The 27,373-nt window shown below is 42.7% G+C and overlaps 1 protein-coding gene across 4 annotated transcripts in view; it reads left to right on the top strand.

Moving 5' to 3' along the window:
- FZD3 (frizzled class receptor 3) overlaps window positions 1-27,373 on the top strand; it is a 104,500-nt gene that overhangs the window by 46,212 nt on the left and 30,915 nt on the right. For 2 of the 4 annotated variants that reach the window (XM_073335623.1, XM_073335624.1), the window contains 2 exons: window positions 12,027-12,223; window positions 14,914-15,931. The exons of 1 other annotated variant lie outside the window; for it this stretch is intronic. In XM_073335623.1, coding sequence (XP_073191724.1) covers window positions 12,027-12,223; window positions 14,914-15,931 — 1,215 coding nt within the window. Of the gene's footprint in view, window positions 1-8,976; window positions 9,011-12,026; window positions 12,224-14,913; window positions 15,932-27,373 lie in introns of those variants that run through there. One more of the 4 variants, XM_073335625.1, reaches the window with a different exon arrangement.

A 27,373-nucleotide genomic window follows, 5' to 3' on the forward strand; every position in this document is an offset into this window, starting at 1 on the left:
AAGCGTTTTTGAGATATTAATCAGAAATTAAGTTTTCATCACCTCCTTGAAGGGACTGTAGCTCCCTTAGGAAGAATTTTAAGACACGTGTTGACAAACGTTTTTTCTTAAAGTGACCTAAGGATTCACCCCCAAAGTTGTGTTGGACATTTTCCAATCACTCTATATATAGCACAAAAATCACTCCTAATTTATGCAAAAATGTTTACTGTATATTTATATGCCTGCTGCATGTGACTTTTTCAGTAAATTTAAAGTTACAAACAAAGCTACCAAAAGACCGTTGAACAGATGACCTATAAAATAAGTGCGCCAGAGTGATACAGGAGCATGTACAAATGAACAAATGTACCAGTAACGGGAGCCCGTGTGAGAAATGAGCTTAAGTGGTTAATATCTCTTGTGATACATAAAAAAAAATGTTTTTGTTTATCGATATATTAAGGTATTTGAGGGGTAGCCATGTTAGTCTGGATCTGTAAAAGTGGCAAAGAGTCCTGTGGCACCTTATAGACTAACAGACGTATTGGAGCATAAGCTTTTTCGGGGGGGGCAATATACCTGTTTGTGATACCTTAAATGTTGCGTCTTGCGTCACACTTTTCCGTATTCGCAGCACTCAGTGCGTCTCGTTGATCAACCCTTACAAAAAAAGTATCCACACATACTAATCTAACTATCTAACTAATCTACGTGAGTACGTACTCACCTAACCTTGGCACAAGGTGGGAGCAATCTACAGTGTTGCCGGATGTCTCATAATTATCTGATTCTTTAATAAAACATATCTCCAAAAAAACTTGGTAATTTTGTATCTGTACGTTAAATCTTGATTTCGGCCAAAGCGAGAATAACTGTGACATATTACGTAAAGTAGATGTTAATATCAATTGTTGTTCAGTCTGAAACTTTTTGGCACCTTTAAGACTTTATTGCTAAATATCATTCATTTTGGATTGAAAATGGAAAAAAAAAAAAAAAACTGGCGTAGTCGAGATTTTCTGTGCTCCGGCTCTGCTCCAGCTGCGGGCAAAAACCTGCAGCTCCACTGCTCCGGGCTCCGCTCCAAAGCCCAGTTGGACAGGATGTATGAGCTCACATGAGGCAATCAAGGAGGTTGTCGTCCATACCAATGTCAGTATCAAACAAACCTCCAACAATTGCAAGTTTAGGAACCTCCACCCACTATACTGCAGGAGGATCAGCCTCAGTCTCCTTTGCATTCTTCCTCATCATCACCTGATGAGACTATAGCTCCTTGGGATATTTCATCTGTCCAAGATGACTATAGGGCTTACCAAGATCTTTTAAAGAAAATAGCTACATGTCATAACTATACAGTTAAGGGTAGCCTAGAATTCCTCCTTACCTGTAAGGGGTTAAGAAGCTCAAATAACCTGGCTGGCACCTGACCAAAAGGACCAATGGGGAAAGAAGATACTTTAAAATCTGGGGGGTGGGGGAGGAAGGCTTTATTTGTGCTTTGTTTTTGTGTGTTCTCTGGAGAAGCAGAGAAGCATCAGGTCAGAAAACTCCTTCTCCTAAAATCATCCTAAAATGAGTCTTAATATTGCAAAAAGAGTAAGTAAATAAGGCAAGGTACATTAGATTACCTTTTGTTTTTAGCTTGTGAATTTTCCCTATGCTTAAAGGGAGGTTTATCTGTTTTTTTGTAACTTTTAAAGTTTTGCCTAGAGGAAAGTTTTGCCTCTGTTTTTGAATCTGATTACCTTGTAAAGTTACCTTCCATCCTGATTTTACAGAGGTGCTTCTTTTGCTTTTTTTTCTTTATAATGAAGTTCTGTTTTTTAAGAATCTGGTTTACCTATTTGGTTGGTATATTATTCTCAAACCTCCCCAGGAAAGGGGGTGAAGAGGCTTGGGGGGATATTTTAGGGAACAGGAACTCCAAGTGGTCCTTTCCCTGAATCTGTGTCTAACTCACTTGGTGGTGGCAGCAGTACCCATCCAAGGACAAGGAAGGATTTGTGCCTTGGGGAAGTTTTCAACCTAAGCTGGTAGAAATAAGCTTAGGGGGTCTTCCATGCGGGTCCCCACATCTGTACCCTAGAGTTCAGAGTGGGGAGGGAACCCTGACACTACATCTCATGATATCCCTGTTGAGGTGTTCCAGGAGAGTTTTCAAATTTGTGAACATTCTGGGTTTAGCAGGGCCTCCTAGAGTGGCTCTGCCTATCCTTGATGCCATACTAGAGGCTACCAAATCCTTGTGACAAAGGCTGTCCTTTCTGTCTATAACAGCTAAGAGAACTGAGAGAAGATATCAGTCCCTTCTCAAGGCTACGAACATTTTTATACCTATTCTTCACAAAGTTACTTCATTGTCTTGGCAGTCAATGAAAGAGCATGTCAAGGTTGCCCCCCTTTTGCCCCCAAAGGACAAGGATGCAAAAAAAATCATACATTTGGTAGAAAAATGTATTCCACACCTGGTCTACTATTTTGCATTGCTAACCAACAAGTTATTGGTTATTATAAGTCTGGTTATTGGCCAGATACAACTTCTCCCTCTGGAATAATAAGCTGAAATTCTTAGACAAGTAGCCAGAGGATGCCAGATAGGAATTCCAGGCTCTGTTAAATGAGGGCAAGGTCATGACTTTCACCTTTCTGCAAGCATCCTTAGATGGGCAATTTGGTGGCTAGAACCATGGCATCTGTGATACCTATGTGCAGATGTTCATGGCTTCAATCCTTGGGTCTTCCACAGAAGGTCCAGCAGACAATACCTTTCAAAGGTCCTACGTTCTTCTATCGGACGGATGAGATACTCCATGCCTTTCCATACAACAAAGCAATTCCTTCCTCAGTTTCTGCAGAGATATTTGCCTTTCCTACTGGGGCAGCCTGAGCAATCTAGAAGATGAGGCAAAAATCGCCTCCTCCTTAGTTCTCTTCTTCGGTGGGTTCCTCCAGACAATCATGAAATCCCAAGCAGTCCGTTTGACTACCTTATTGAGAACAGAGTTCCAGATCAAGATGTTTGTTTTTACATCCCCAATTTTCTCAAACAGATTATCTCACTTTCTATGTGCTTGATCCCATATTACCACTGATCAGTGGGTCCTAAGTACCGTGGAACAGGAATATACCTTGCAATTTATTTCCATTCCTCCTCCCAACCCCCTTGTCTGTCCCTCTTCAGGGGCCACTCTCCTGAGGATGTCCTCTTCTAAGAAGTATAGAGTCTTCTCCATTTGGGCACTATAGAAGAGGTTCCCTCTTCTTCAGTGAGGGAAGGTTTTCTATTCATACTACTTCCAGTTTCCAAAGGCAAAAGGAAGTTTCAGATCCATCCAGGAATTGCACAATTTGAACAAATATGTAAGAAAATACAGTTTCACATGGTCACCCTAGCCTCCATCATCCCCTCCTTTGATTCCGGCAACTGGTACACTGCCCTCGACTTGAATGATGTGTATTTCCATGTGGCAATCCATCAAAGCCATAGGAGATTCCTAAGTTTTCTGGTAAACGACATCCTTTGTCAGTTTACAGTCCAACCCTTCAGCCTGTCTCCTGTCTTGTGGGTTTTTGTAAAATGCATGGAAGTGATAGCTGCATTCCTAAGCAGGTGTATGAGTATTTCCTTACTCTGACAACCTCTCTGATACAAGGTCAATCCAAATAGAAGTCAGTTTATCCAGGATCTGAGCCCTCTTCAGTGTGATAGGTCTGGTTAATGAGAACAAGGCAGTCTTTTCCCCTGTTCAGAGAACAGAATTGGTGGGGGTGATTCTGAATTGTTCCACAGCCAGAGCATTCCTACTTTGAATCAGATTCCAGTCAATGTTAAACATTTCCATATATCTTAAAGCCCATCTGCTTTTTACATTAAGAAGCTGCCTCACCCATATAAGGTTTGGCATGCCAGATCTCATTTGAGGATGTTGCAGGGTTAGTTCAAGTCCGCACACACCCTGGTTTGTCACCCATTTGGCATGCTGATTCCAGTTCCTGCAGGAGTACTAGCCTCACTGGACTGGTTGATGGATCCAGCTAACTTATATATGGTAGTTCCATTCGACCCACTCTTACCCAGTTGACTCCGGTTATGGACATGTCTTTTCTAGGTTCGGGAGCTCATCTAGGAAACCTACCAACTTAGTCTGTGGCTTCATCAAGATTTGGCTCTCCACATAAATGTGTGGGAGTTGTATGCCATTCATCTGTCCTGTTGGACTTTTCTCCCTCACATCATGGGAGAGACTCTGCGAGTCCTCAGACAACACTAGGGTAATGTTCTGTGTGAACAGATGGGGAGGGGCCAGATCATCTCTGTCAAGAGGCAATACGTCTTTGGGAGTTTTGTATCACCAGTGTAATTCATTTAAAAGCCTCCCACCTTTCTGGTATTCAGAACAGCTGGCAGATTGCCTGAGCAGATCGTTGAGCTGGGATCTTGAATGGTCTCTCAGGTGGGCTATCGTGAGATTCATTTTTCAAAGCTAGGGGAGTCCCTCACATAGATTTATTTGCTACTTGTTTCAACAGAAAGTGCCAACTTTCTTATTTCAGGGCAAGTCTCAATTGGGAATCTGACGGATGCTTACCTACTGTCAGGGAAAGACAGACTGCTCTATGCCTACCCTCCCGTTCCTCTCCTTGTTGGTGGTCAAAATCACGAAAGATCACATTTGCATGATGCTCATAGCGCCCCCAGTGGCCTTGCCAACGTTGGTTCTCCAGTTTGCTGAGCTTATCAGCCAGGGCTTCTTTGATACTACCTTCAGAACCTGATCTGATCTCCCAGGATCACAGCTGCCTGCTACATCCCACAACTCTCCATTTTACGGGTTGGTTTACATCATGGTTAATGCCTCAAGAGGTGGAGTTTTAGGGAAGTATAAAAAACATACTCCTGAATAGCAGCCATCTACGAGATATGCTTACCTGTTAAAATGGAAACTATTCTCCTTAGTAAAAGCCAAAGGGTGTTCCAACAAGTTTGGGATTGTTTGTTCCATCTGAAACAGCAAGGCCTATTGGTTACTTCCATCAGCATTTTCAGGGCAGCTATCTTTGCTTTTTACCCACCAAATGTGGGCCATTCAATGTTTTCTAATCTTCTGTCAGATTCTTAAGGGTCTGTTATTGGTTATATCCCAATACTGTGATTCCAGTTTCTCCCTGGAACTTTGTCTGGTGCTAACTAAGTTAATGGGTCCACCTTTTGAACCAATACAACTTGTTCTTTGCTGTATCTCTCTATGATAGTAGTGTTTTTCGGTAGCTATTACGTCCTTGAGAAGGGTGGCGTAGTTATGAGCATTGGTAGTTGACCCTCATTACAGTTTTTTATGAAGAAAAAGTATACTTACATCTGCATCTGAAATTTCGGACTTAAGTAGTATCCTAATTCCACCTCAATTAAAGCATATACTTACCAACGTTCTTTCTTAAGCCCCATTCTCATAAGGATGAGGAGAGACTACATACCTTGGATGTTAGAAGGGCAGTGGCTTTTTACTGTGCCAGAACTAGGTCTTTTAGATTGTCATCACAGCTGTTTGTGTTAGCTGCAGACAAGACGAAAAGCCTTCCAGTCTCAACGCAGAGGATTTCATCCTGCATTTTATTTTGCATACGTCGGTGCTTTGACATTGCCAGTGTACCATCTCCAAGATCTTAAGCAGTTTTTGCAGCTTTTTTTTTTTGCTCAAGTACCTATATCAGACATTTGTAGAGCTGAAACTTGGTCATTGGTGCATATCTCACCATTGCAGAGATGATGCCAAGTTTGGACAAGTGATTCTTCAGTTATTGCTGAGGTAGATTCCAAAACCCATCTCCTGATTGAACTGCTTGTTAGTCACCTGAAGTGAAATGGACATATACAATCACTCAAAGAGAAAAACCCGTTACTAAGCTGTTCTGTAAGTTTTTGTTCAAGATATGTTGCACATGTCCATGCCACGACCCACCCTTCTTCCCCTCTGTATCAGAGTTGGTCTGGTAAGAAAGAACTCGGGGGTCCAGGGCAGCTGCATTTCATACTATCATGCATGAGAACAAGGCAACTGGGCACATGCAATGCCATGATGGAGATTTTTTCCCTTGTGGTACCCAACTCTAGTGCACTGGGTATGCACACACTTGAATGGATGTGTGCAAAACATCTCGAAGAACAATAGTCACAGTACAGGATAGTAGCAGTGTCCAAAGGTCCCATGAGTGCCCATAGTGCTAGGTGCTGTACAAACATAATTAGATATGGTTTCTGTCCTGAAGAGCTGGGCACCTAAATAAAGACCAGCCATAAGTGAGCATAAAAACAGTAGCTGAAAAAATGAAGATGGAAGTAATAAGATCATGTAGTAACACAGGTTAATAACATTTGCAACTTTGGTTCTGAATCCATTTAAAGTCTTTTAATAAGCCATAACCCCCTTGTTTTCTGTAGTTATTTCTGTTCCTTCCAGCTTCCTAGGAGGAAAAAGATGTGCGGTCCACTGCCTGTTGTTTTGTAGCCAAGAAAGCAAATAACTTGTCAGGTTTTCAACCTTTCACCTCTGAAATCTACTTTAAGACAGCCTTGTGTTGGGTTAATTGTGATAGATTTCCTTTCAGTGCTGTAGTTAAGCATTGCTGTTAGTCAGCATTACTTATGCCTGTCATGAGGTGATACAAGAAATTAAACATTGTTGGTTTTGCCCCCTACTTTCTTATTTTACCCTCTAGTTCCGATTTCATGGCCTTACCACTTATTATTAATGCTTTCTCTCCCAAAGAAACTTGAATACTTGGCTTGTCAGCAATTGTGACACATCTCACATGGCTTCACAATATCGAGATTTACTTTTTGAAGGTTAAAGGAAGTTAGCCTTTTCATATCCACTGGTGAATTTATAGGAATGACAGTGACTTCAAGTCGTGCTCAGCCCAGTTCCCATCTAGGGATTCAGTTGTGATGACAGCTGAAATTCCAGCTGCCTGGCCTAGAGTGTGCATAGTTGGTTAGATAAGATGAATCGGAAAAATAGAATACAAAGTATCCTGCATGTGTACTTCGGAAAAGCAATAAAAATGCAGAGTCCTTTTCTGCGAAAGGAAAGACTAAGGGAAGGAAGTCAGGACATGAGGATTATTATATCAGAGATAATCAGCTTTTGACTAGGAATAATGTCTTTAAAATCACACTATAAAACCATGTAATGTGTCCTTACCCCAAAAGGCAACCTGCATTGTTCAGCACTCTTGAAGGTGGGTGGGACACTACGAGTAGAATTTAACGTAGGGGATCCTAGTAAGTAGGCAGCTAGCAATATGTGGTGGATCTGCACTTTATAGACAAGCAAAAGAAGAAAGCAAGGTTTTTTTGGAGGGGAGGAATGTTAATTTCTTAAAAGAGCAGTGGGTAGTCACTTAAGCCATGTCTGTACTACGGAAGTACTCCGATGTTACAGAAGTCGATTTTTGGGAATAGATTGTATAAAGTCGAGTGCATGCGTCCACACTAAGCAAATTAATTCGGCGGTGTGTGTCCACAGTACCGTGGCAAGCGTCGACATTCCGAGCAGTGCACTGTGTGTAGCTGTCCCGCAGTCCCCGCTGCACATTGGAATTCTGGGCTGAGCTCCCAATGCCTGATGGGGCCAAAAATTTGTCACGGGTGGCTATTGGTAAATGTCGTCAGTCAACCCTCCCTCCGTGTAAGCAATAGCAGATAATCATTTTGCGCCCTTTTCCCTGGATTGCCCAAGCAGACGCAATAGCACGGCAAGCATGGAGCCCGTTCAGCTCACCACAGCAGTTATGACCATTGTAAACACCTTGTGCATTATCGTGCAGTTTATGTAGAACCAGCACCTGAAAAACCAGGCGAGGAGGTGATGGCAGCGTGGTGATGAGGACATGAACACATATCTCTCTAAAATCGTGATCCCCAGCAATTTGGAGATCATGGTGTTACTGGGGCAGGCTCACACTGTGGAACGCCGATTCTGGGCCTGGGAAACAAGCACAGAGTGGTGGGACCACATATTGTTGCAGGTTTGGGATGATTCCCAGTGGCTCCGAAACTTTCGCATGCATAAGGGCACTTTCTTGGAACTTTGTGACTTGCTTTCCCCTGCCCTGAAGCGCAAGAATACCAAGATGAGAGAAGCTCTCACAGTTTACAAGCAAGTGGCAATAGCCCTCTGGAAGCTTGCAGTGCCAGACAGCTACCGGTCAGTCGGTAATCAATTTGCAGTGGGCAAATCTACTGTGGGGGTTGCTGTGATGCAAGTAGCCAACACAATAATTGAGCTGCTGCTATCAAAGGTAGTGACTCTGGGAAATGTGCACATCGTACTAGATGGCTTTGCTGCAATGGGATTCCCTAACTGTGGTGGGGCTATAGACAGAACGCATATCCCTATCTTGTGACCGGACCACCAGGGCAGCCAGTACATAAACCGCAAGGGGTACTTTTCAGTGGGTGCTGCAAGCACTGGTGGATCACAAGGGATGTTTCACCAACATCAACATGGGATGGCTGGGAAAGGTTCATGACACTCGTGTCTTCAGGAGCTCTGGTCTGTTTAAAAGGCTGCAGGAAGGGATTTACTTCCCAGACCAGAAAATACTGCTGGGGATGTTGAAATGCCTGTAGTTATCTTCGGGGACCCAGCCTATCCCTTAATGCCCTGGCTCATGAAGCCGTATTCAGGCACCCTGGGCAGTAGTAAGGAGCTGTTCAGCTATAGGCTGACCAGGTGCAGAATGGTGGTAGAGTGTGCATTTGGACGTTTGAAGGGTCACTGGCTCAGTTTACTGACTCGCTCAGACCTCAGCGAAACCAATATTCCCATTGTTATTGCTGCTTGCTGTGTGCTCCACCATCTCTATGAGAGTAAGGGGGAGATGTTTATGGCGGGGTGGGAGGTTGAGGCAAATCGCCTGGCCGCTGAATACACGCAGCCAGACACCAAGGCGGTTGGAAGAGCACAGCAGGAAGTGCTACGCATCAGAGAAGCTTTGAAAACCAGTTTCATGACTGGCCAGGGTACTGTGACATTTCTGTTTGTTTCTCCTTGATGAAAACCCGCCCCCTTGGTTGACTCTAAATTCCCTGTAAGCCACCTGTCCTCCCCACTTCGATCACAGCTTGCTTGCAAAGGAAATAGTCACTATCATTTAAAAAACATGTATTCTTTATTAATTGATTATAAAAATAGGGAGATAACTCACAAGGTAGCCTGGTGGGGTGTGGGAGGGAGGGTAGGAGGGAAGGAAAAGGCCATTTTAAAACTTGTTGAATGACAACCTTCTGTTGCTTGGGCTGTCCACTGGGGTGGAATGGTTGGGTGCCTGGAGCCTCCTCCTCCCCCCCCCCCCCCGTGTTCTTGGGCATGTGGGTGAGGAGGCTATGGAACTTGGGGAGGAGGGAGGGTGGTTAAACAGGGGCTGCAGCGGCAGTCTGTGATCCTGCTGCCATTCATGATCCTCCACCAGACACCAGAGCATGTCCCTTCGATCCCGCAGTAGCCCCAGCGTTGCCTCATGCCTCCTCTGATCTTCCTGCCGCCACCTCTCCTCACGTTCATCGGCCACTTTCCGGTACTCTGCTATTGTGTCCCTCCACACATTCTGCTGAGCTCTGTCAGTGCCGGATGACTGCATGAGCTCAGAGAACATTTCATCGCACATGCATTTTTTTCGACGCCTTATCTGAGAGCCTTTGGGACGGAGGAGGGAGGCTTGAAACATTTGCAGCTGCTGGAGGAAAAAGAGAGTGAAGTATTTAAAAAGATACATTTTACAGAACAATGGGTATACTTTTTCACGGTGAACAACACTATTCACATTATATAGCACATGTGATTTTGGTACAAGGTCACATTTTGCATCTTATATTGAGTGCCTGCGACTTTGGTGTTAGAGATCACACACGCAGTGCCGGGCAACAAAATTCGGCTTGCAGGCGGCCATGGTAAGCCACAGTCTTTCAGCTTCTGAAACCTTATTAATGGCAGCACCCTCCTCTCCCATACCAAGCAAAGCATGTTGAGTTGGCCATTTAGTGCTGAGGTTTTCCTGTTAATGTGCAGCAGCAGAAACCAAACTACGCCCCCATCCAATTCTCTGGGATGATTGCTTTACCCCTCACTCCACCACGTGGCTGGTATCAGGGAAGATCCCTGCTAGCCAAACGAGAACACCTCAGCGCCAATGCCCCCCCCCCCCCAACTGCATGGCTAACTGTGGGGAGGATTTCTTTTCAGCCACAGGCAAACAGCCCAGTAGGAACAGCCACCTCTGAATGTCCCCTTAATTAAATTCCCCTATTTCAACCAGGTTACCATGAACGATATCACTCTCCTGAGGATAACACAGAGAGATAAAGAACTGATGTTGCTTGAATGTCAGCAAACACCGGGGCCATATGCTGCCAGGCTTTGTCATGCAATGATACCAGATTACTTGCTACTAGCATGGCATGGTAAAGTGTCCTACCATGGAGGACAGAATAAGGCTGCTCTCCCCCAGAAACCTTCTGCAAAGGCTTTTAGAGTACCTCCAGGAAAGCTTCATGGAGATGTCCTTGGAGGATTTCCGCTCCATCCCCAGACACGTTAACAGCCTTTTCCAGTAGCTGTACTGGCTATGAATACATCCCAAGTCCTCAGGGCTACTTAATCATTAAAAAACACTTGCATTTATATTTATTATTACATGTATTATATTTTAAAAGATACACTTACCAGAGGTCCCTTCTCCGGCTTCATTGGGTTGGGAGGGTATTTCAGTCAGGGTGATAAAAAGATCCTGGCTGTTGGGGAGAATGGTGTGCTGTGTGCTCTCCTCAAGCTCATCCTCCTCCTCCTCATCTTCCCTGTCTGCAAAATTCTCAGGTATGACGGAGAGTACTCCATCATCAGAGTCCACCGACAGGAGTGGGATAGTGATGGCAGCCACCCCCCTCCTCCCCCCCCCCCCGTAAAATTGCACGCAGCTCAGCGTAGAAGCAGCATATCTGGGGCTCTGTCCCTGAGCATCTGTTTGATTCTTTGGTTTTCTGGTACGCTTGTCTGAGCTCCTTAAGTTTCACGCGGCACTATGTTGCGTCCCTGCTGTAGCCTCTGTCCCTCGTGGCCTCGGAGATGTTTTGAAATGTTTTCATTGAATATCAGGGTTGGAAGGGACTTCAGGAGGTCATCTAGTCCAACCCCCTGCTCAAAGCAGGACCAATCCCCAATTTTTGCCCCAGATCCCTAAATGACCCCCTCAAGGATTGAACTCACAACCCTGGGTTTAGCAGGCCAATGCTCAAACCACTGAGATATCCCTCCCCCCATTGGCATTTGGCATTTTGGCATTTTGTCTTTTGGAACGTAGTTCTGATAGCACAGATTCCTCTCCTCATACAGCCATCAGATCCAGTACTTCCCGTTCGGTCCATGCTGGAGCTCTTTTTTGATTCTGGGACTGCATGGTTACCTGTGCTGATGAGGTCCCCTGGCCAAACAGGAAATGAGATTCAAAAGTTCCCGGGGCTTTTCCTGTACACCTGGCCAGTGCATCAGAGTTCAGAGTGCTGTCCAGAGCAGTCACAATGGGGTAGCTCCCGGAGGCCAATACCTTCGAATTGCGTACACACTAACCCTAATTTGAAACAGCGATGTCGATTTCAGCGCTAATCCCCTCTTTGGGGAGGAGTACAGAAATCAGTTTTAAGAGCCCTTTATGTCGAAAAAAATGGCTTTGTTGTGTGGACGGGTGCAAGGTTAATTCGATTTAACGCTGCTAAATCCGACATAAACTCGTAGTGTAGACCAGGCCTTAGATACTGTTGTGTAACATGGGGTCTCTTTCTCTCTCTCTTTTTAAATGCTTATATTTGCGTTAAGTGAAGCCTGGCATATGAGCGTTCATGTTCCCAACTTCTTCCATAAGGCAGCTCTTGGTTGGGAGAATGATGGTAAAGGCCGGAATGATTCATAAGACAAAGTATGGCTTACTGCTGATGTTTTCCACAAAACTGCAGTCTGCCGCTATTTAATTATTCTTTTCTTTTCTAGCCGTTTCATCCTATGGTCAATCTGGAATGCTCCAGGGATTTTCGACCATTTCTATGTGCCCTATATGCTCCAGTTTGTATGGAGTATGGACGTGTCACTCTCCCATGTCGCAGGCTTTGTCAACGTGCATACAGCGAATGTTCCAAACTCATGGAGATGTTTGGTGTCTCTTGGCCAGAGGATATGGAATGCAGCAGGTTAGCAAATCTGTTTTTTCAGAACCACCATCTAAAAAAATTTAGTGTGTTTCAGGATGTTTTAAACTGTCTCTTTTCCAGTCCAGCAGTATGTTTCCACTACAGACAATAACCCTATTTTTCCTTCCTTTGTTTAGTGTATCTGCCTGTTTCCTGGGAAGGAAACTACTTTCATATTTCTCTCATTTCCCCACATACGCCCACATGCTGAAAATATTTATATGTGATTAGGTTAAATTAAGTGTGATATTTTAAAGGGAATTAGTATGCCAGTTGCATTTTATTTTCTTCCCCCACACTGTTTTGACCAGTGCACCAGTCTGGTTAAAGCTGTACTAGACAGCCATAGCTGACATTTTATACTTTCTAAACCAGTCTTGTAAAATTGTACTCAACTGAAGTGAGTACATTTTAATCTTTTATGTTTAATGAGAGATTAAAATGTCACTTACAAAAAAATCCTTATTTCAAAAAGCAAACACCACTGGAGAGAATACAAACAAAACAATTCCGTTTTACTTTAAGGCGGTAGCTTTGTGGCACATTGAGCAGATGATGATCACGCTCTGCTTCAGAGTGAAGCTGAAACTTGCCTCCTTCTTGATTTTTGATTTTTATTGGTCACTCCAGTGACTATAATGAAACACGGGCACAGATAAGAGGAAATGGCCCCTGAGTGGAGTGGGAAGGGAGCTGACCTTAAAGATCTGTAGATCTGTGGTGAGGTTAAAATTTAAGGCAGACTAGAGCTTGCTTTTTTTTTTTTTTTTTTTTGCCAAAGCATTGCTACTGTAAGGGCTCCCTTGTGCTGATGAGAATCCAGGGGAGACTTTGAGACCCTAATGGAAAAGACTGCTCCAATTCTAGACTCTGAAGAGAGGTCTAGTCCCTCCAAGTCACCCTATTCCTCAGGTCCCATCCTAAGAATATGGGCATCCATTCCCTAACTGCTGTGTCCAGAAAATCCCACGCACTCCATCTGCTTTCACTTTTGGCACTAGGGAAGAGAGCTCAGTGTCAACATTACAGAAATCCAATGGTAACTCTTGTTTGAGCTACTTTTTAACAGCATGTAACCTTTTTCTCTATCCTTTAGTTCATTTAAAAGTGGTATTGGTCTACACATGGAGTCCTACTGAGCATTCTTTGCCAGTTTCAAGTATATGTAAAAGTTTGCCGGGGGGGACTGTTTTTGTTCGTGACTTATTCCTAATTTTCCAAAAAGGCTGTTTTTTAAATTTAGATCTTGCCTAATTTAACTTTCCCGTTACAAGTACAATAGTACTGTAGACAGTGTTGTTAGTGCCAAGCGTTCAAAAGTCATGAGTCAGACCCTCAAACTGTGCGTCTTTTTTTTAATTGTTGTCTTCGAGTTTTTGAACCAACCCACAATGTGTGTGTCTCTCTCAGGTTCAAAATGGAACCTTAAGTACATAAAAATTGGACCTCCTTGCTGGCTGCTCAAAGGAGGATTCCACTTACTCTCCTGTAGCCTCTGGGGTTGGAAGCTGCTATTCTATTAGCCTTCCCTCTTCCTCTATAGCTCTCAGCCCCCACCCTCATTCTCCTCTTGTACCTCTTCAGTGTCCCTCCTCCTTTTCATGTTCTCATGTTCTACCCTATTTTTCTCCTGAATCCCTTCAACCTTTTTCCCTACACATCAATATTTCTACTGCACTATGCATTACCCTGACCTATCCCGCGCTCTCCTATGCCTGGCTCTTCACATACCAGTATCTCCACTCAGTCTCTTGCTCACCATGTTCTCCTGCTGCCTCTGTTTGGCTTTTCTACTTATCCTTGCAATTCCTTGTCTCCTCAGTGTCTGTCTAGGTACCTAACCATAGTGGCTTTAGTCTTACTGAAAACTATGAGAGTTGGTGACCATATTACTAGACAGCTTTACTCCCAGAGAGTCTACCGTCTGCTTGAAAAGACTCTCATCAAATGGCAATTGCCTTGCCCAGTATCCACCTCATTGAAAGAAATGGGAGGTGTACACCTTGGATAGGAACTTTCATGAGAGAAGGCAAGAATGGGGCAATCAAGTGACAGATTTAAAGAGTTACAAGACTTGCAATAAAATTGACTTGGCAACACTGGGTAGAGAAAAGAATATAGTTTTTGCTTTTAAGAAAGGTGTATAGCTGCCAGTAGTACTTAGCTGCTATCAGATGCAAAACTAAAGCTCTGCCTTAACTAAGGTGCTCCTGGCACACTACCATAATATTTTGCTTGGCAACTTTTTTAAAATTAAAACATGAAATCTATAATCTTGTTTTATGGCAAATTAAAGCGGTCGTTTTTACAAACACTGTAAACTGTTCATGTTAGGAGACTTGGCATCTTTTGTGTCTACAGCACTAAACGCACTGACAGAGCTTAGGTCCTAATTCAGCAAAGCATTTATGTACATGCTAAGCATGTGAGTAGCCCTATTGTCAACTTTGTGAGACTACTCACCCTGAAATTTAGGCATTTACTTAAATGCTGTGCTGAATCAGGCTTTACCCAGTAATACAGAGGGAGAATGAAATTATGTCCATATGATTAATGAATTACCTTTTTATGTCGATTTTTAGTTTTCCATCCAGTTGTTTTCTAAAGCTAGAGACATAAAGCAGAACAGGATATCTAGAGTATGGGTAAATAAACGTACATAATTCCCATATTTATTTATTTTTTTTTAGATTCCCGGACTGTGATGAGCCTTACCCTCGTCTCGTAGACCTCAATTTAGCTGGAGAGCCCACAGAAGAGGCCCCAATGGCAGTGCAGAGGGACTATGGCTTTTGGTGCCCCCGGGAGTTGAAAATAGACCCTGATCTGGGTTATTCTTTCCTGAGGGTACAAGACTGTTCCCCTCCTTGTCCAAATATGTACTTTAGGCGTGAAGAGCTCTCCTTTGCCCGATATTTCATCGGAGTGATTTCCATCGTCTGCCTTTCTGCTACCTTGTTTACTTTTTTAACTTTTCTGATTGATGTCACAAGATTCCGCTATCCAGAAAGACCCATTATATTTTATGCTGTCTGTTACATGATGGTGTCATTAATTTTCTTCATTGGCTTTTTGCTTGAGGACCGAGTAGCGTGCAATGCATCTAGCCCTGCGCAGTACAAGGCTTCCACAGTGACACAGGGCTCTCATAACAAAGCTTGCACCATGCTTTTCATGGTGCTGTATTTCTTTACCATGGCTGGCAGTGTTTGGTGGGTCATTCTTACCATCACATGGTTCTTGGCAGCTGTGCCAAAGTGGGGCAGTGAAGCAATTGAGAAGAAAGCATTGCTCTTCCATGCCAGTGCATGGGGCATTCCAGGAACTCTAACCATCATCCTTTTAGCAATGAATAAAATTGAAGGTGACAATATTAGTGGCGTGTGTTTTGTTGGCCTCTATGATGTGGATGCATTACGATATTTTGTTCTTGCCCCCCTCTGCCTGTATGTTGTGGTTGGAGTTTCTCTGCTGCTCGCTGGCATTATCTCCCTCAATCGGGTTCGCATTGAAATCCCATTAGAAAAAGAGAACCAGGACAAGCTGGTGAAGTTCATGATCCGGATTGGCGTGTTCAGTGTTCTGTACCTCGTTCCACTCTTGGTTGTAATTGGCTGCTATTTCTATGAGCAGGCTTTCCGAGGTGTGTGGGAGACAACATGGATACAAGAACGCTGCAGAGAATATCACATCCCATGCCCATATCAGGTGAGGAAATTGATACGGGATATTCAGGAATGCAAAGAAATGAGAAGTGAGGGGATTCTGTAGGGATTTAACTATCTATTGCTGAAAAGCAGCTGCTCTTCCTGGTGGGGAGGGTTATTGCCATTATTTGTTGTATTAATCAATGCATTTGATCTTCAAAAAAGGCTATTACAGAACAAATCTGTGTATGCAGCAAATGTGCAGTGCACCTTTTTGACAGAGCCTTGGAGAATTATGACCTTTTTGTTATAGTCAATGGGATTTATAATGCTTTTCTCTTAGTTTCTTGGGTTTTTTGTTTGTTTTTATTTATGGCACCCACAAGAGGACAGAGGAAGGAGCCCTTTTATACCAATTCCAAGAGCGGGGTCATGGGGCTTGTCTTTTGAAGGGGTAATCAAGTGTTTGTTTCAAGCCTTGCCCTAAAGGGAGGTCTGATGTGCAACTGAATTTCATCAATGGTCTGCTTGTTAACAATTTTTAAAGGTTTTGTGTTTTTCTGTACCTGTATCTAATGATGTTTTAGTGATTCTCAACTAAGGGTACACGTATCGCTGGGGGTACGCAGAGGTCTTCCAGGGGATACGTTAACTCATCTAGATATTTGTCTAGTTTCACAATGGGCTACATAAAAAACACTAGCAAAGTTAGTATAAACTAAAATTTCATACAGACAATGACTTGTTTATACTGCTCTAAATATTATATATGGAAATGTAAGTACAATATTTATAAATCAATTGGAATATAATTATATGATAAAAATGAGAAAGTAAGCAATTTTTCAGTAATAGTGTGCTGTAACACTTTTGTATTTGATTTTTTAAGTGAGGTGAAACTTGGGGGTACGCAAGACAAATCAGACTCCTGAAAGAGGTATGGTAGTCTGGAAAGATTGAGAGCCACTGTTTTAGACCACAGTTTTCCATGTCACTTTCAGGAAACCCACGTATGTGTCAAACAGTTGGGTAAAATCTTATCTGAAGTAACCTGTACAGAAAGTCAGAGTTTGTAGTTCATCACGTTTATTTTTAAAGAATAGGTTTGGCTTGTCAGTGTTTGATACAGTTACCATGTAAGCAAATACCATAGCGAATACTAGATGCCAGACTCTCCACTATGACAGGTTTCAGAGTAGCAGCCGTGTTAGTCTGAATCCGTAAAAAGAAAAGGAGTACTTGTGGCACCTTAGAGACTAACAAATTTATTAGAGCATAAGCTTTCATGAGCTACAGCCCACTTCACTCTCCGCTATGTTACACCAATTTGGTGGTGGTGTAATTAGATTTAGAAAGGAGAAAAATCGGACACACAGAGAGTAGTTGATCAGATGAAGCCGAATTTCTTTTATTGTGCTAATGTGGTTGTGGCAAAACATTGAGTTTCTAAAATATTCAGATTTGTTAGTTTCTAGGGCATGATCTCTGTTTTGCATCTCAATGGAAAACCTTTCACAATACTTTATTTGAAGGGGGTTATATAACAACATGAGTTCCATTAGGTGTCTGCGCTTACACTGGTATAAATACCATGGCAGCGTTCAGCTCAAAAGCAAAGTTCATGTTTTAGTGCCATAAAAATATCACTTAAAGGTTCGGAATACTTTGTATGGCTTGATGATATTCCTTTCTGACTTGTAACCCTTTATTGTTTTTTCTTACTTTCTATTACTTTTTGAGTAAGTAATAGAAAAAAAATTAAGTACATCTGAAGCAGGAAGCCTACTAAAAACCAATGGAGTCACTGGACGATTGAGATGCTAAGGGACCACTCAAGTGAGATAAAGCCATTTGAAGGGCCCTTGAGAGATCATCTAGTCCAACCCCCTGTGTTGAGGAAGGACCAAGTATACCAAGACTGTCTCTTACAGGTGTTTGACTAAACTGTTGTTAAACCTCCAATGACAGGGATTCCACAACCTCCCTTGAAAGCATATACCAGTGCTTAACTGTCCTTATAGTTTAAAAGATTTTCCTAATATCTAACCTAAATCTCCCTTGCTGCAGATTTAGCCCATTACTTCTTGTCCTACCTTCAGTGGACATGGAGAATAATTGATCCCTCTCCTCTTTATAACAGTGCTTAACATATTTGAAGACTGTTATCCAGACCCCCCTCAGGCTTCTTTTCTCAAGGCTCAAAATACCCAATTTCTTTTAACCTTTCCTCCATAGGTCAGGTTTTCTAAGCTTTTAATCATTTCTGTTGCTCTCCTCTGGACTTTCTCCATTTGAGCCACATTTTTCCTAAAATGTGGCACCCACAGTTTGGACACAGTACTCCAGCTGAGGTCTCACTAGTGCTGAGTAGAGTGAGACAATTGCCTCCTGTGTCTTACAAAGAACATTCCTGTTACTACATCCCAGAATACTAGCCTTTTTTGCAACTGCATCACATTGACTCACATTCAGTCTGTGATCCACTGTAATTCCCAGACCCTCTTCAGTAGTACTACCACACAGCCAGTTTTTCCCCGTTTTGTAATTGTGCATTTGATTTTTTTCCTTTAAGTGAAGTATTTTGCACTTGTCTATTGAATTTCGTCTTGTTGACTTCAGATCAATTCTCCAATTTGTCAAGATCGGAGAATAGGATTAGAATTCAAAACAAAGGGCTTGCAGTCCCTCCCAGCTTATCTGCAAATTTGATAAGCATGTTCTCTGCTCCATTATCCAGCTCCTTAATGAAAACATTGAATAGTACTGGACTCAGGACAGACTCTTGCGGGACCCCACTAGATGAGTCCTCCCAGTTTGATGATAAACCATTGATAACTATTCTTTGTAGTACAGTCTTTCAACCTTTTGTGCACCAACTTTATAGTAATATCATTCTAGACCACATTTCCCTAGTTTGCATGAGAATGTCACGTGGGTCTGTCAAAAGCCTTACTAAAAATCAAGATATATCCTGTCTACAACTTCCCCCCCATGCACTAGGTCGGCAACCCTGTCAAAGGAGGACACTAGATTGGTCTTGTATGATTTTGTTTTTGACAAATCCACGCTGGCTATTCCTTATTACCCTATTAGTCTCTAGGTGCTTACAAACTAATTGTTTTATAATTTGTTCCAGTATCTTTCTAGGCATCAAAGTTAGGCTGACTGGTCTGTAATTCCCTGGGTCCTCTTTTTTTTCCTTGGTTCTATATTAGTCCTTCTCCAGTCCTCTGGGACCTCACCCATCCATGAATTCTCAAAGATAATTGCTAACTGTTTTGAGATTGCTTCATCTAGTTCTTTAAGTATTCTCTGGTGAATTTCATCAGGCCCTGCTGAACTGAATATATCTAATTTATCTAAATATTTTTAATCTGTTCTTTCCCTATTTTGGCTTTGTAATGTATAAAATTGGATGGGATATTGCTTACTCAGAATTCATGGAGTATTTTAAAGATGGAAATGTGTAGCATCTTAATGAGCAAAATCCTGGTTAGTGGAATAATGTCAGCATGTAGTAAAAATACTACTCAAATCTCCAGCAAACCATTAACATTATAATAGCTCAGCAGGAGTTGTTATATTGTCAATGGAAGAACAATAATGGTTCTATTCACATCAAATTGGGTCGAAGGACCTGTAGACCCTATGGAATATTAGAAGGGTTTTTCTTTTAACCCTTGAAACTTTTTCTTAAGATAAACATGCTTCCCCACTTAAACTATCCAGGGCCCTAATTTAAACAGATTTACAAAATAGCAATCAGTTGATTTATCCTTGGATGGTCAAAGCTATTGAGAAACAGATTAAGGTTTGGGGCCAATCTTAAGATTTTTAGTATGTTTTGATAGTCTTGCATATCTCTTTTTAAATAATCTTTAAAATGTTTGAATTGTAGGGGCTCTATTTTGTGGGGGAGGGAGGAGTTTCCTGAGGTCCTCACTCAGTCCTTACTCGGGCAACATTGAATGATTTCCGTTATTTATGTCTAAATAAGGACTTCTAGGTTTGTCCCATTAAGAGTAAACTGTGTTACAGTTAAGAGACTAGCACTTAATCCCACGGCACAATGGTTTGCTAAAATGTTGACAAGGTTTCTATAGAATTACATTATTTTATTTCAACTACAGAATAGGAATAAGAGATATAGGAGATGTGGCTGGGGTATTCTTGTCTGCCGCAACAGCCTATAAGGGCCATCACAGCCAGGATTCTAATTAAGGCAAGCCCTCAGGGTGCTCTAACCTACATGAAGGGCTAACCAGGTCTTGGCAAGCCCCAGGTCAGAGAGACAATCACCTTTATGCTGTCACTTTGAACCTTGCATTGAGTGTAGTTCAGGCTCTGGAATGAATTGGTTCATATAATCTTTATAATCAGTGCTTGTTTTGGAGAGCAGCAGTACATTTTCCTGTGGAATGTGAGCATGTGCAGTAATCTGTTATGTTCTTTTGTGACTTGTTTGGTTCTATCCTTTGTCCTCCAGGTATTAGTATAAAAGTATTCTAGATCACATTGTGCTGTTTCAGCCAGTCTGAACTGCCATTAAGATCCCACATACAAACACGCTTCTGAGGAGATTTGCTGGAAGTTGGATGGAGGGCAACATTTCAGATTTGTGAATTCTCACTAAAGAAACAAAAAATAATAATTTCCATCTATGACTTGTTAGTAACAGAGACAATCGCTAATGTAATTGAAGAGGATTTACTTGCATTTTACTTATGTGACCATTTATTTAAAAAAAAAAAAAAAAAGTGGTATGGAGAAAGGATTCAGATTGTTACTTAGATATGTTTTAAATGTCCTTAAAGCGTATTTTTTGGGAAATGTATTAAATTAATGGGTTTTACCTTAAATGGATGGGGTAGGAGTGAATTATTCCTACCAACTTTTATAACCCCCCTTTAATATACAGTTAGAAAAATCTCAAGATCTCTGTAGTACAGCATATATTTTTAAATGTGAGGTGGGAAAAAATAATCTGTTACCAGAAATAATTAGTTTAGTGGCCTCTCATATTTAGGACTCTAGCCACAATAATTTGATCTGATCTAGTAATTCTGCTTCCAGTCAATAACATTTCTCTATTAATTGTAATCTAAAATTGCTTTAACCTAAAGTTAATTTTATTAACCCTTCCCATCTACATCTACAGGTGTTTTTAGATTTAAGGATATATCATTTTTTTGTTCACCTACATGTCAGAAGTTTCTTATTTTCAATATATTAATGCAATTATTTTTTTAAAATACCCTTATTTAGCTGTCTTTAAACTACAGAATTCTAGTTGAGCCAAAAACCTTAACTGTATATTGCTTTTTGTAAGGCGGTCGCAGCGGTCTCCCCATCTATCAGGGAGGGAGGCCACGGCCCCTCGCTACAATGCCTCTGGAGTGACTCAGTTCAGGGGGAAATTAGCCAACCATTAGGCCCAAGCCTGCAGTCCAGGCAGAGCAGCAATGAGTCTATCGGCGCCAGCCCTAAGTCAGGGCGGGGTAGCAAACAGTTAATGGGTCTGGCCTGCAGTCAGGCAGAGCAGCAGTGAGTCTAAGGGGGCTCAGGCCCTTGAGCAAGGTGGGGCACCAACAGATAAGGGGCTCTGGCCTTCAGTTAGGGTAGAGCAACACAACAGTCTCGGGGGATCAATTCTCTGGTGGGGCAGACAGCAAAACCCTCTGGCATCCTAGCTGTGGTGGACGACAGACCAATGCAGGCCTCTTGGTCTAAAGGTGGGAGGCTGCCATGCCCTGGGGTAGGGCAGCAGGGGGTAGGGCGACGCAGACCCACCTGACTCCACTGCATCCTAGCCCAGGGCCCTAACAGTGGCAGAGTGTTCCGCCACTAGGTCGGCGGGGACTCCAGCCACAACATGCTGGCCAGCTGGCAATCAGTAATGCAGCCGAACCCTATTCGGCTTCCTTCCTACACTCCCATTCAGGAGGTACCTGGATTCTGGGGTCATCGTTTGTCTCGCCGGGGTAAATGGCTAATGGTAGCCCCAACAGCTCCGTGGTTTCTCCAGTGCCTGGCAGCTATCTGGGGGAAGGCCACACTCCCTCAATACGGTTTTAGACAGTTTTGGCTCATCAGTAGCTAATGCCTGGCTTTGTACCTTTTGTTTTAAAAGGTATATTCATAAAAGATAAACATTTCAAAAGCACCTATGTGCTATTTTGGTAGGGGCTGGGTAAGGGTGATTAGTGCTTCATTTTCTGCCTCCTGTTTTAGGATGGTTTTCCTTAAAGCCCCAGCTCCTGGAGTCAAGTGAATGTGATCATTTCAGCCTTCATTCTTACAGAAAAAGTATGTTTCTAGCCCTCATGGCTATGGAGAAAGCTTCAAAATGTGATCTCAGTGCACCCTAAAGGCTCAAAAACCAGAAGGCAAATAAAAAACACCAAATCTATTATTTTTACATAAACTCATGATTTTAAAACCAATCTCATGATTTTTGGTGAGCCTAACTCATGATTTTTGAACATTTGGGGTTGGCAAAACTGCATCTCCTCCTTCTTTCCTGAACAAACAGAAGGAAGTTAACACAAAAGGTATACAAATATTCCTGTAGAGTCCCTTCAACATTGGGGATCCCTCTTGAAGAGGGAATCCGATGAGCATATGACAGGGTAGAGCAGGGGTGGGCAAACTACAGCCCGTGGGCCTATCAGAACTTTTAATCTGACCCTTGAGCTTCTGCCGGGGAGTGGGGTCAGGGGTTTGCCCCGTTCCAGCCGGCGGGGAGGACCTCAGGGGTGCAGGTGTAACCCACACACCTCCTGGGTGAGGTGTTCTGTCCCATCTAGTGGCACTGAGACCACTTAGAGAGAGTTAAATGAGTCTGCTCTACAGCCTTAGCTAACAGCTAGTTGGCTTTTAGCTCATATGGTAGAGGCTCATGCACTAAGCTCCCGTGGCCCCAGGTTCGATCCCGCCCACCGATGATTGGGGTCTGTCGGTGTTATACAGGCTCCGGGCAGCACTTACCTCAAGCAGCTCCCGGAAGCAGCGGCATGTCCTCCCTCCGGCTCCTAAGCATAGGGGTAGCCATGGGGCTCTGCACACTGCCCCTGCCCCAAGCACTGCCCCCACATCTCCTCTTGGCCGGGAACCACAGCCAATGGAGCTGCAGGGATGGCATCTGCAGACAGGGCAGTGCACAGAGCCACCTGGCCGGCGCCATGCCTCTGCGTAGGAGCCGGAGGCGGGCATGCTGCTACTTCTTGGAGTTGTGGGGGCGGCACCTGCGCATGGGGCATCACATAGAGTCGCTTGGCTGCTCCTCCACGTAGGAGCTGGGGTGGGGGACATGCCACTGATTCCAGGTAAGCGCCGCCTGGAGCCTGCACCCCGATCCCCTTCCAAACCCCTCGGTCCCAGCTTGGAGCACTCTCCCGCACCCCAAACCCCTCATCCCCAGCCCTGCCCCAGAGCCAGAGACCCCACCCCTAATTTCGTGAGCATTCATGGCCCACCATACAATTTCCTCTACCCAGATGTGGCCCTCAGGCCAAAAAGTTTCCCCACCTCTGGGGTAGAGTAACAGGGGGCCCAGAGCCAGGAATAACACCAAGGAGTCCTGAATCCATCATCTGCTGCAATCATTAGAACTGTATAGGACACATCCCATGCTGCATTGATGGTAATGGGAGTTTTGCCTAAGTTTAAGGGTAACAGCTAAAAAAATTAGCTCTAATTCTGCAAGTATGTTCTTCATAGAAAATTAACAGGTAAAGGTGAATTATTCCTTTGAAATTGCAGACTATAAAATCACACACAAATATAGTACATAATGAGTGTTTACCTTGATTTTTTTTAAACTTTAACGTGGAAGTTTGAATTGAAATGCAATTTTTAATTTGTAACAATGTAGCTGAATCACACTAAGGAAGTTTTGTAACAGACTTTCTCTTCCCATGGCTGCAGTGAAGTGTAACCCCAGTTGACACTACTTTACTTTCATGCACAAGTGCTTTAGAACAATTGCACTTGCAGACCAAAGAGTCGAAAAAAACAGGAGGCATGTAAACATCTTGCCGAAACCAGTGACCAGAAGTAATTGTTTGAGTGTTGAATCCTCTGCATTGTGGGATGCAGAATAAATTGGGATGGTGTTTTCACCTTGTTTCCTTGAAGAAATATGCAACATTTGCAGAGTGTTCCATAAATCACAGGAGTTGCCAATATTTTTTTTAAATACGAAGTGTCTCCGTTGTTTTGACTATCTGTGTTACCATCACTTTTCAAAGAACAGAGGGAAGGGAGTTAACTTGAATACAGAAAAGAAGCTTTGTTAAGAAATGTACTATCAGGTTGATTTCTAAAACATTTAATGTCATTGGTATATGGCACAGCGATTAAAAATATGTATATATATAAATCTAGATTTTCCTTTTCAAAAACAAGGTATTATTTAGAACTCCTCATAGTAGATGTAATGGGTTTGCTTAAATCTGCCCTAAGAAGCTGATGCTTGTTAAATGTAATTATCCTATTCTCAAAGAAGGCTCCATTTAAAAGGGAAAACCACTACCTAAAGCTTTGTCTATACTGGACTTTCGTCGGTAAAACTTCTGTTGTTCAAGGGTGTGAAAAAAACACACACCCAAAGTTTTACCGATGACAAGCGCCAGTGTGAACAGAACTTTATCAGTGGGAGAGCTCTCTTGTCGACTGGCTCTTGTTGGGGGTGGAAATTTTTTGTCTGCACAGCTGTGTCGCTACAAGGTGGTAGTGTAGACATAGCCTAAGTCTTTCTGGAGCTCAGTTTACTCAGAGGTCATTCAGCAAGTCCGAATATCAAAATAGACTTTTTGTATCCCTCATCAACTAAGTTAATAAAAATAAAGTCGACACAGAAGATATTGCACCACTTCATAGAGGTGAATCAATTAATTTCTCGTATCTACTTCAGATTTTAAGAAAAGCATTTCATTCAAACTCATTGCCCAAATAGCTCACTTGTAGCTCCAACAATATCAGTTATCCTGTCTCCATGTTGCACTTCTAAGAGGTCGTCTACACTAGAAGTGCTACAGTGGTGCAGCCACAATATGTCTGGTGAAGACTATGCCAAAGGGAGAGAGAGCTCTCCTGTCAGCATAATAAGTCGACCTCCACAAGAGGTCTCCCACCACCATAGTGTTGTCCATACCAGTGCTTAGGTTGGTGTAACTTACGTTGCTTGCGGGTGGCTTATTCACACTTCTGAGTGATATAAGTGGCTTTATAAACGGCTGTTACTCTGAAACCTGTCATAAGTGGTAGTGTATACCAAGCCCTAGTCACTCTTGGGATGTAAATGAAGGGAACACATGTTCTCACATCACCTCAGCATGCAGATGTCTTGCAGTATATTAAGAATACAGACTGAAGGCAGTCATTCATGCAGTCTGACAAATCTGTGGCAGAGAATTTTTGAAGATTTAGAAGAGGTCGTTTTTCTTCCACTATAGTATCCAGACTGTTTGATCTGTATATGGGTAATTTTTCCAAATATTTTCCTAAGAGTCATCTTTCCTTCTTATTTGTTGAATGTTTTGTATACTAGTTCTTGTCAAAGAAGGACTTTAAAAGGAATTCCTCGTTTATTAATATGCCTACTCTCTCCCTGAACTACTACTACTTACTCTGATATATTTTTATGGAGGCTCTTTATTCCTACTCACCACTTCAGCTATCATTAACGAATTCTTCTTTCCTCCATTATTTGAAGCTCAGATTCAAAGACTTCAAGGTCAGAAGGAACCATCATGATCATCTAGTCTGACCTCTCCTGCACATTGTAGGCCACAGAACCTCACTCATCCACTCCTGAAGTAGGCCCCTAACCACTGGCTGAGTTACTGAAGTTCTCAAAACATTATTTAAAGACTTCCAGTTACAGAGAATTCCCATTTATACTAATTTAAACCTGTAAGTGACCCGTACCCCATGCTGCAGAGGAAGGCAAAAAAAACCCCCACGGTGTCTGCCAATCTGACCTGGGGGAAAATTCCTTCCCAATCCCAAATATGGCAATCAGTTGGACCCTAAGCATGTGGGCAAGACCTGCCAGGCAGATACCTGGGTAAGAATTCTCTGTCGTAACTCAGAACTCTCCCTACCTAGCGTCCCATCGCTGGCCGTTGGGGATTTTTGCTACTGGTAGTCGCCAATGGGCCACATGCCATTGTAGGTAGTCCCATCATACCATCCACTCCATAAACTTATCAAGCTCAGTCTTGAAGCCTGTTAGAGTTTTTGCCCCCACTGCATCCCTTGGAAGATTGTTCCAGAGCTTCACTCTTCTGATGGTGAGAAACCTTCACCTAATTTTGAGCCTAAACTTGTTGACGGCCAGTTTATATCCATTTGTTCTTGTGTCCTCTTAAATAACTCCTCTCCATCCCAGGTATTTATCACTCTGATGTATTGATAGAGAGCAATCATATCTCCCCTAAGGCTATTTTTGATTAGGCTAAATAAGCCAAGCTCTTTGAGTCTCCTCTCATAAGATAGGTTTTCCATTCCTCAGATCATCCTAGTAGCCCTTCTCTGCACTTGTTCCAGTTTGAATGCATCTTTTTTAAACATGGGAGACTAGAACTGTATTCCAGATTAGGTCTCACTAGTGTCTTGTATAATGGTACTAACACTTCTCCGTCTCTACTGGAAATACCTTGCCTGATGCATCCTAGGACTGCATTAGCCTTTTTCATGGCTGTATCACATTGACAGCTCATAGGCCATCCTCTGATCAACTAATATACCGAGGTCTTTCTCCTCCTCTGTCATTTCCAACTGATAAGTCCCCAGTTTATAGCAAAAATTCTTGTTGTTAGTCCCTAAATGCATGACCTTGATTTTGAAGTATTACATTTCATCCCATTTCTAGTACTCCAGTTTACAAGGCCATCCAGATTTTCTTGAATGATATTCCAGTCCTCCTCCATATTGGATATACCTCCCAACTTTGTCGTCCGCAAATTTTATTAGCACATGCTCGCTTTTTGTGCTAGTAATAAAGGGCAGTAATAAAAATGTTTAAGATTGGTCCCAAGACCAATTCCTGAGGAACTCCACTGCTGACCTCCCTTCAGCCTGACAGTTCATGTTTCAGTATGACCCGTTGTAGTCTCCCCTTTAACCAGTTCCTTATCCACCTTTCAGTTCTCACATTAATCCCCATTTTCTCCAGTTTAACTAGTAATTTCTCATGTGGAACAGTATCAAATGCCTTACTGAAATCCAGACAGATTAGATCTACTGCATTTCCTTTGTCTAAAAAATCCATTTCCTTCTCAGAGAAGGAGATCACGTTGGTCTGACACGATCTACCTTTTGTAAAACCATGTTGTATTTTATCCCAATTACCATTCACTTCTATGTCTTTTAACTACTTTCACTTTCAAAAGTTTCTTCCAAGACCTTGCATACAACTGAGATCAAACAAACAGGCCTGTAGTTTCCTGGATCACTTTCCCTTTTTAAAAAATAGGAACTGTATTAGCCATTCTCCAGT

This window comes from Lepidochelys kempii, chromosome 3 (genome assembly GCF_965140265.1).
Source record: "Lepidochelys kempii isolate rLepKem1 chromosome 3, rLepKem1.hap2, whole genome shotgun sequence".
In the NCBI taxonomy this organism is placed as follows: Eukaryota; Metazoa; Chordata; order Testudines; family Cheloniidae; genus Lepidochelys; species Lepidochelys kempii.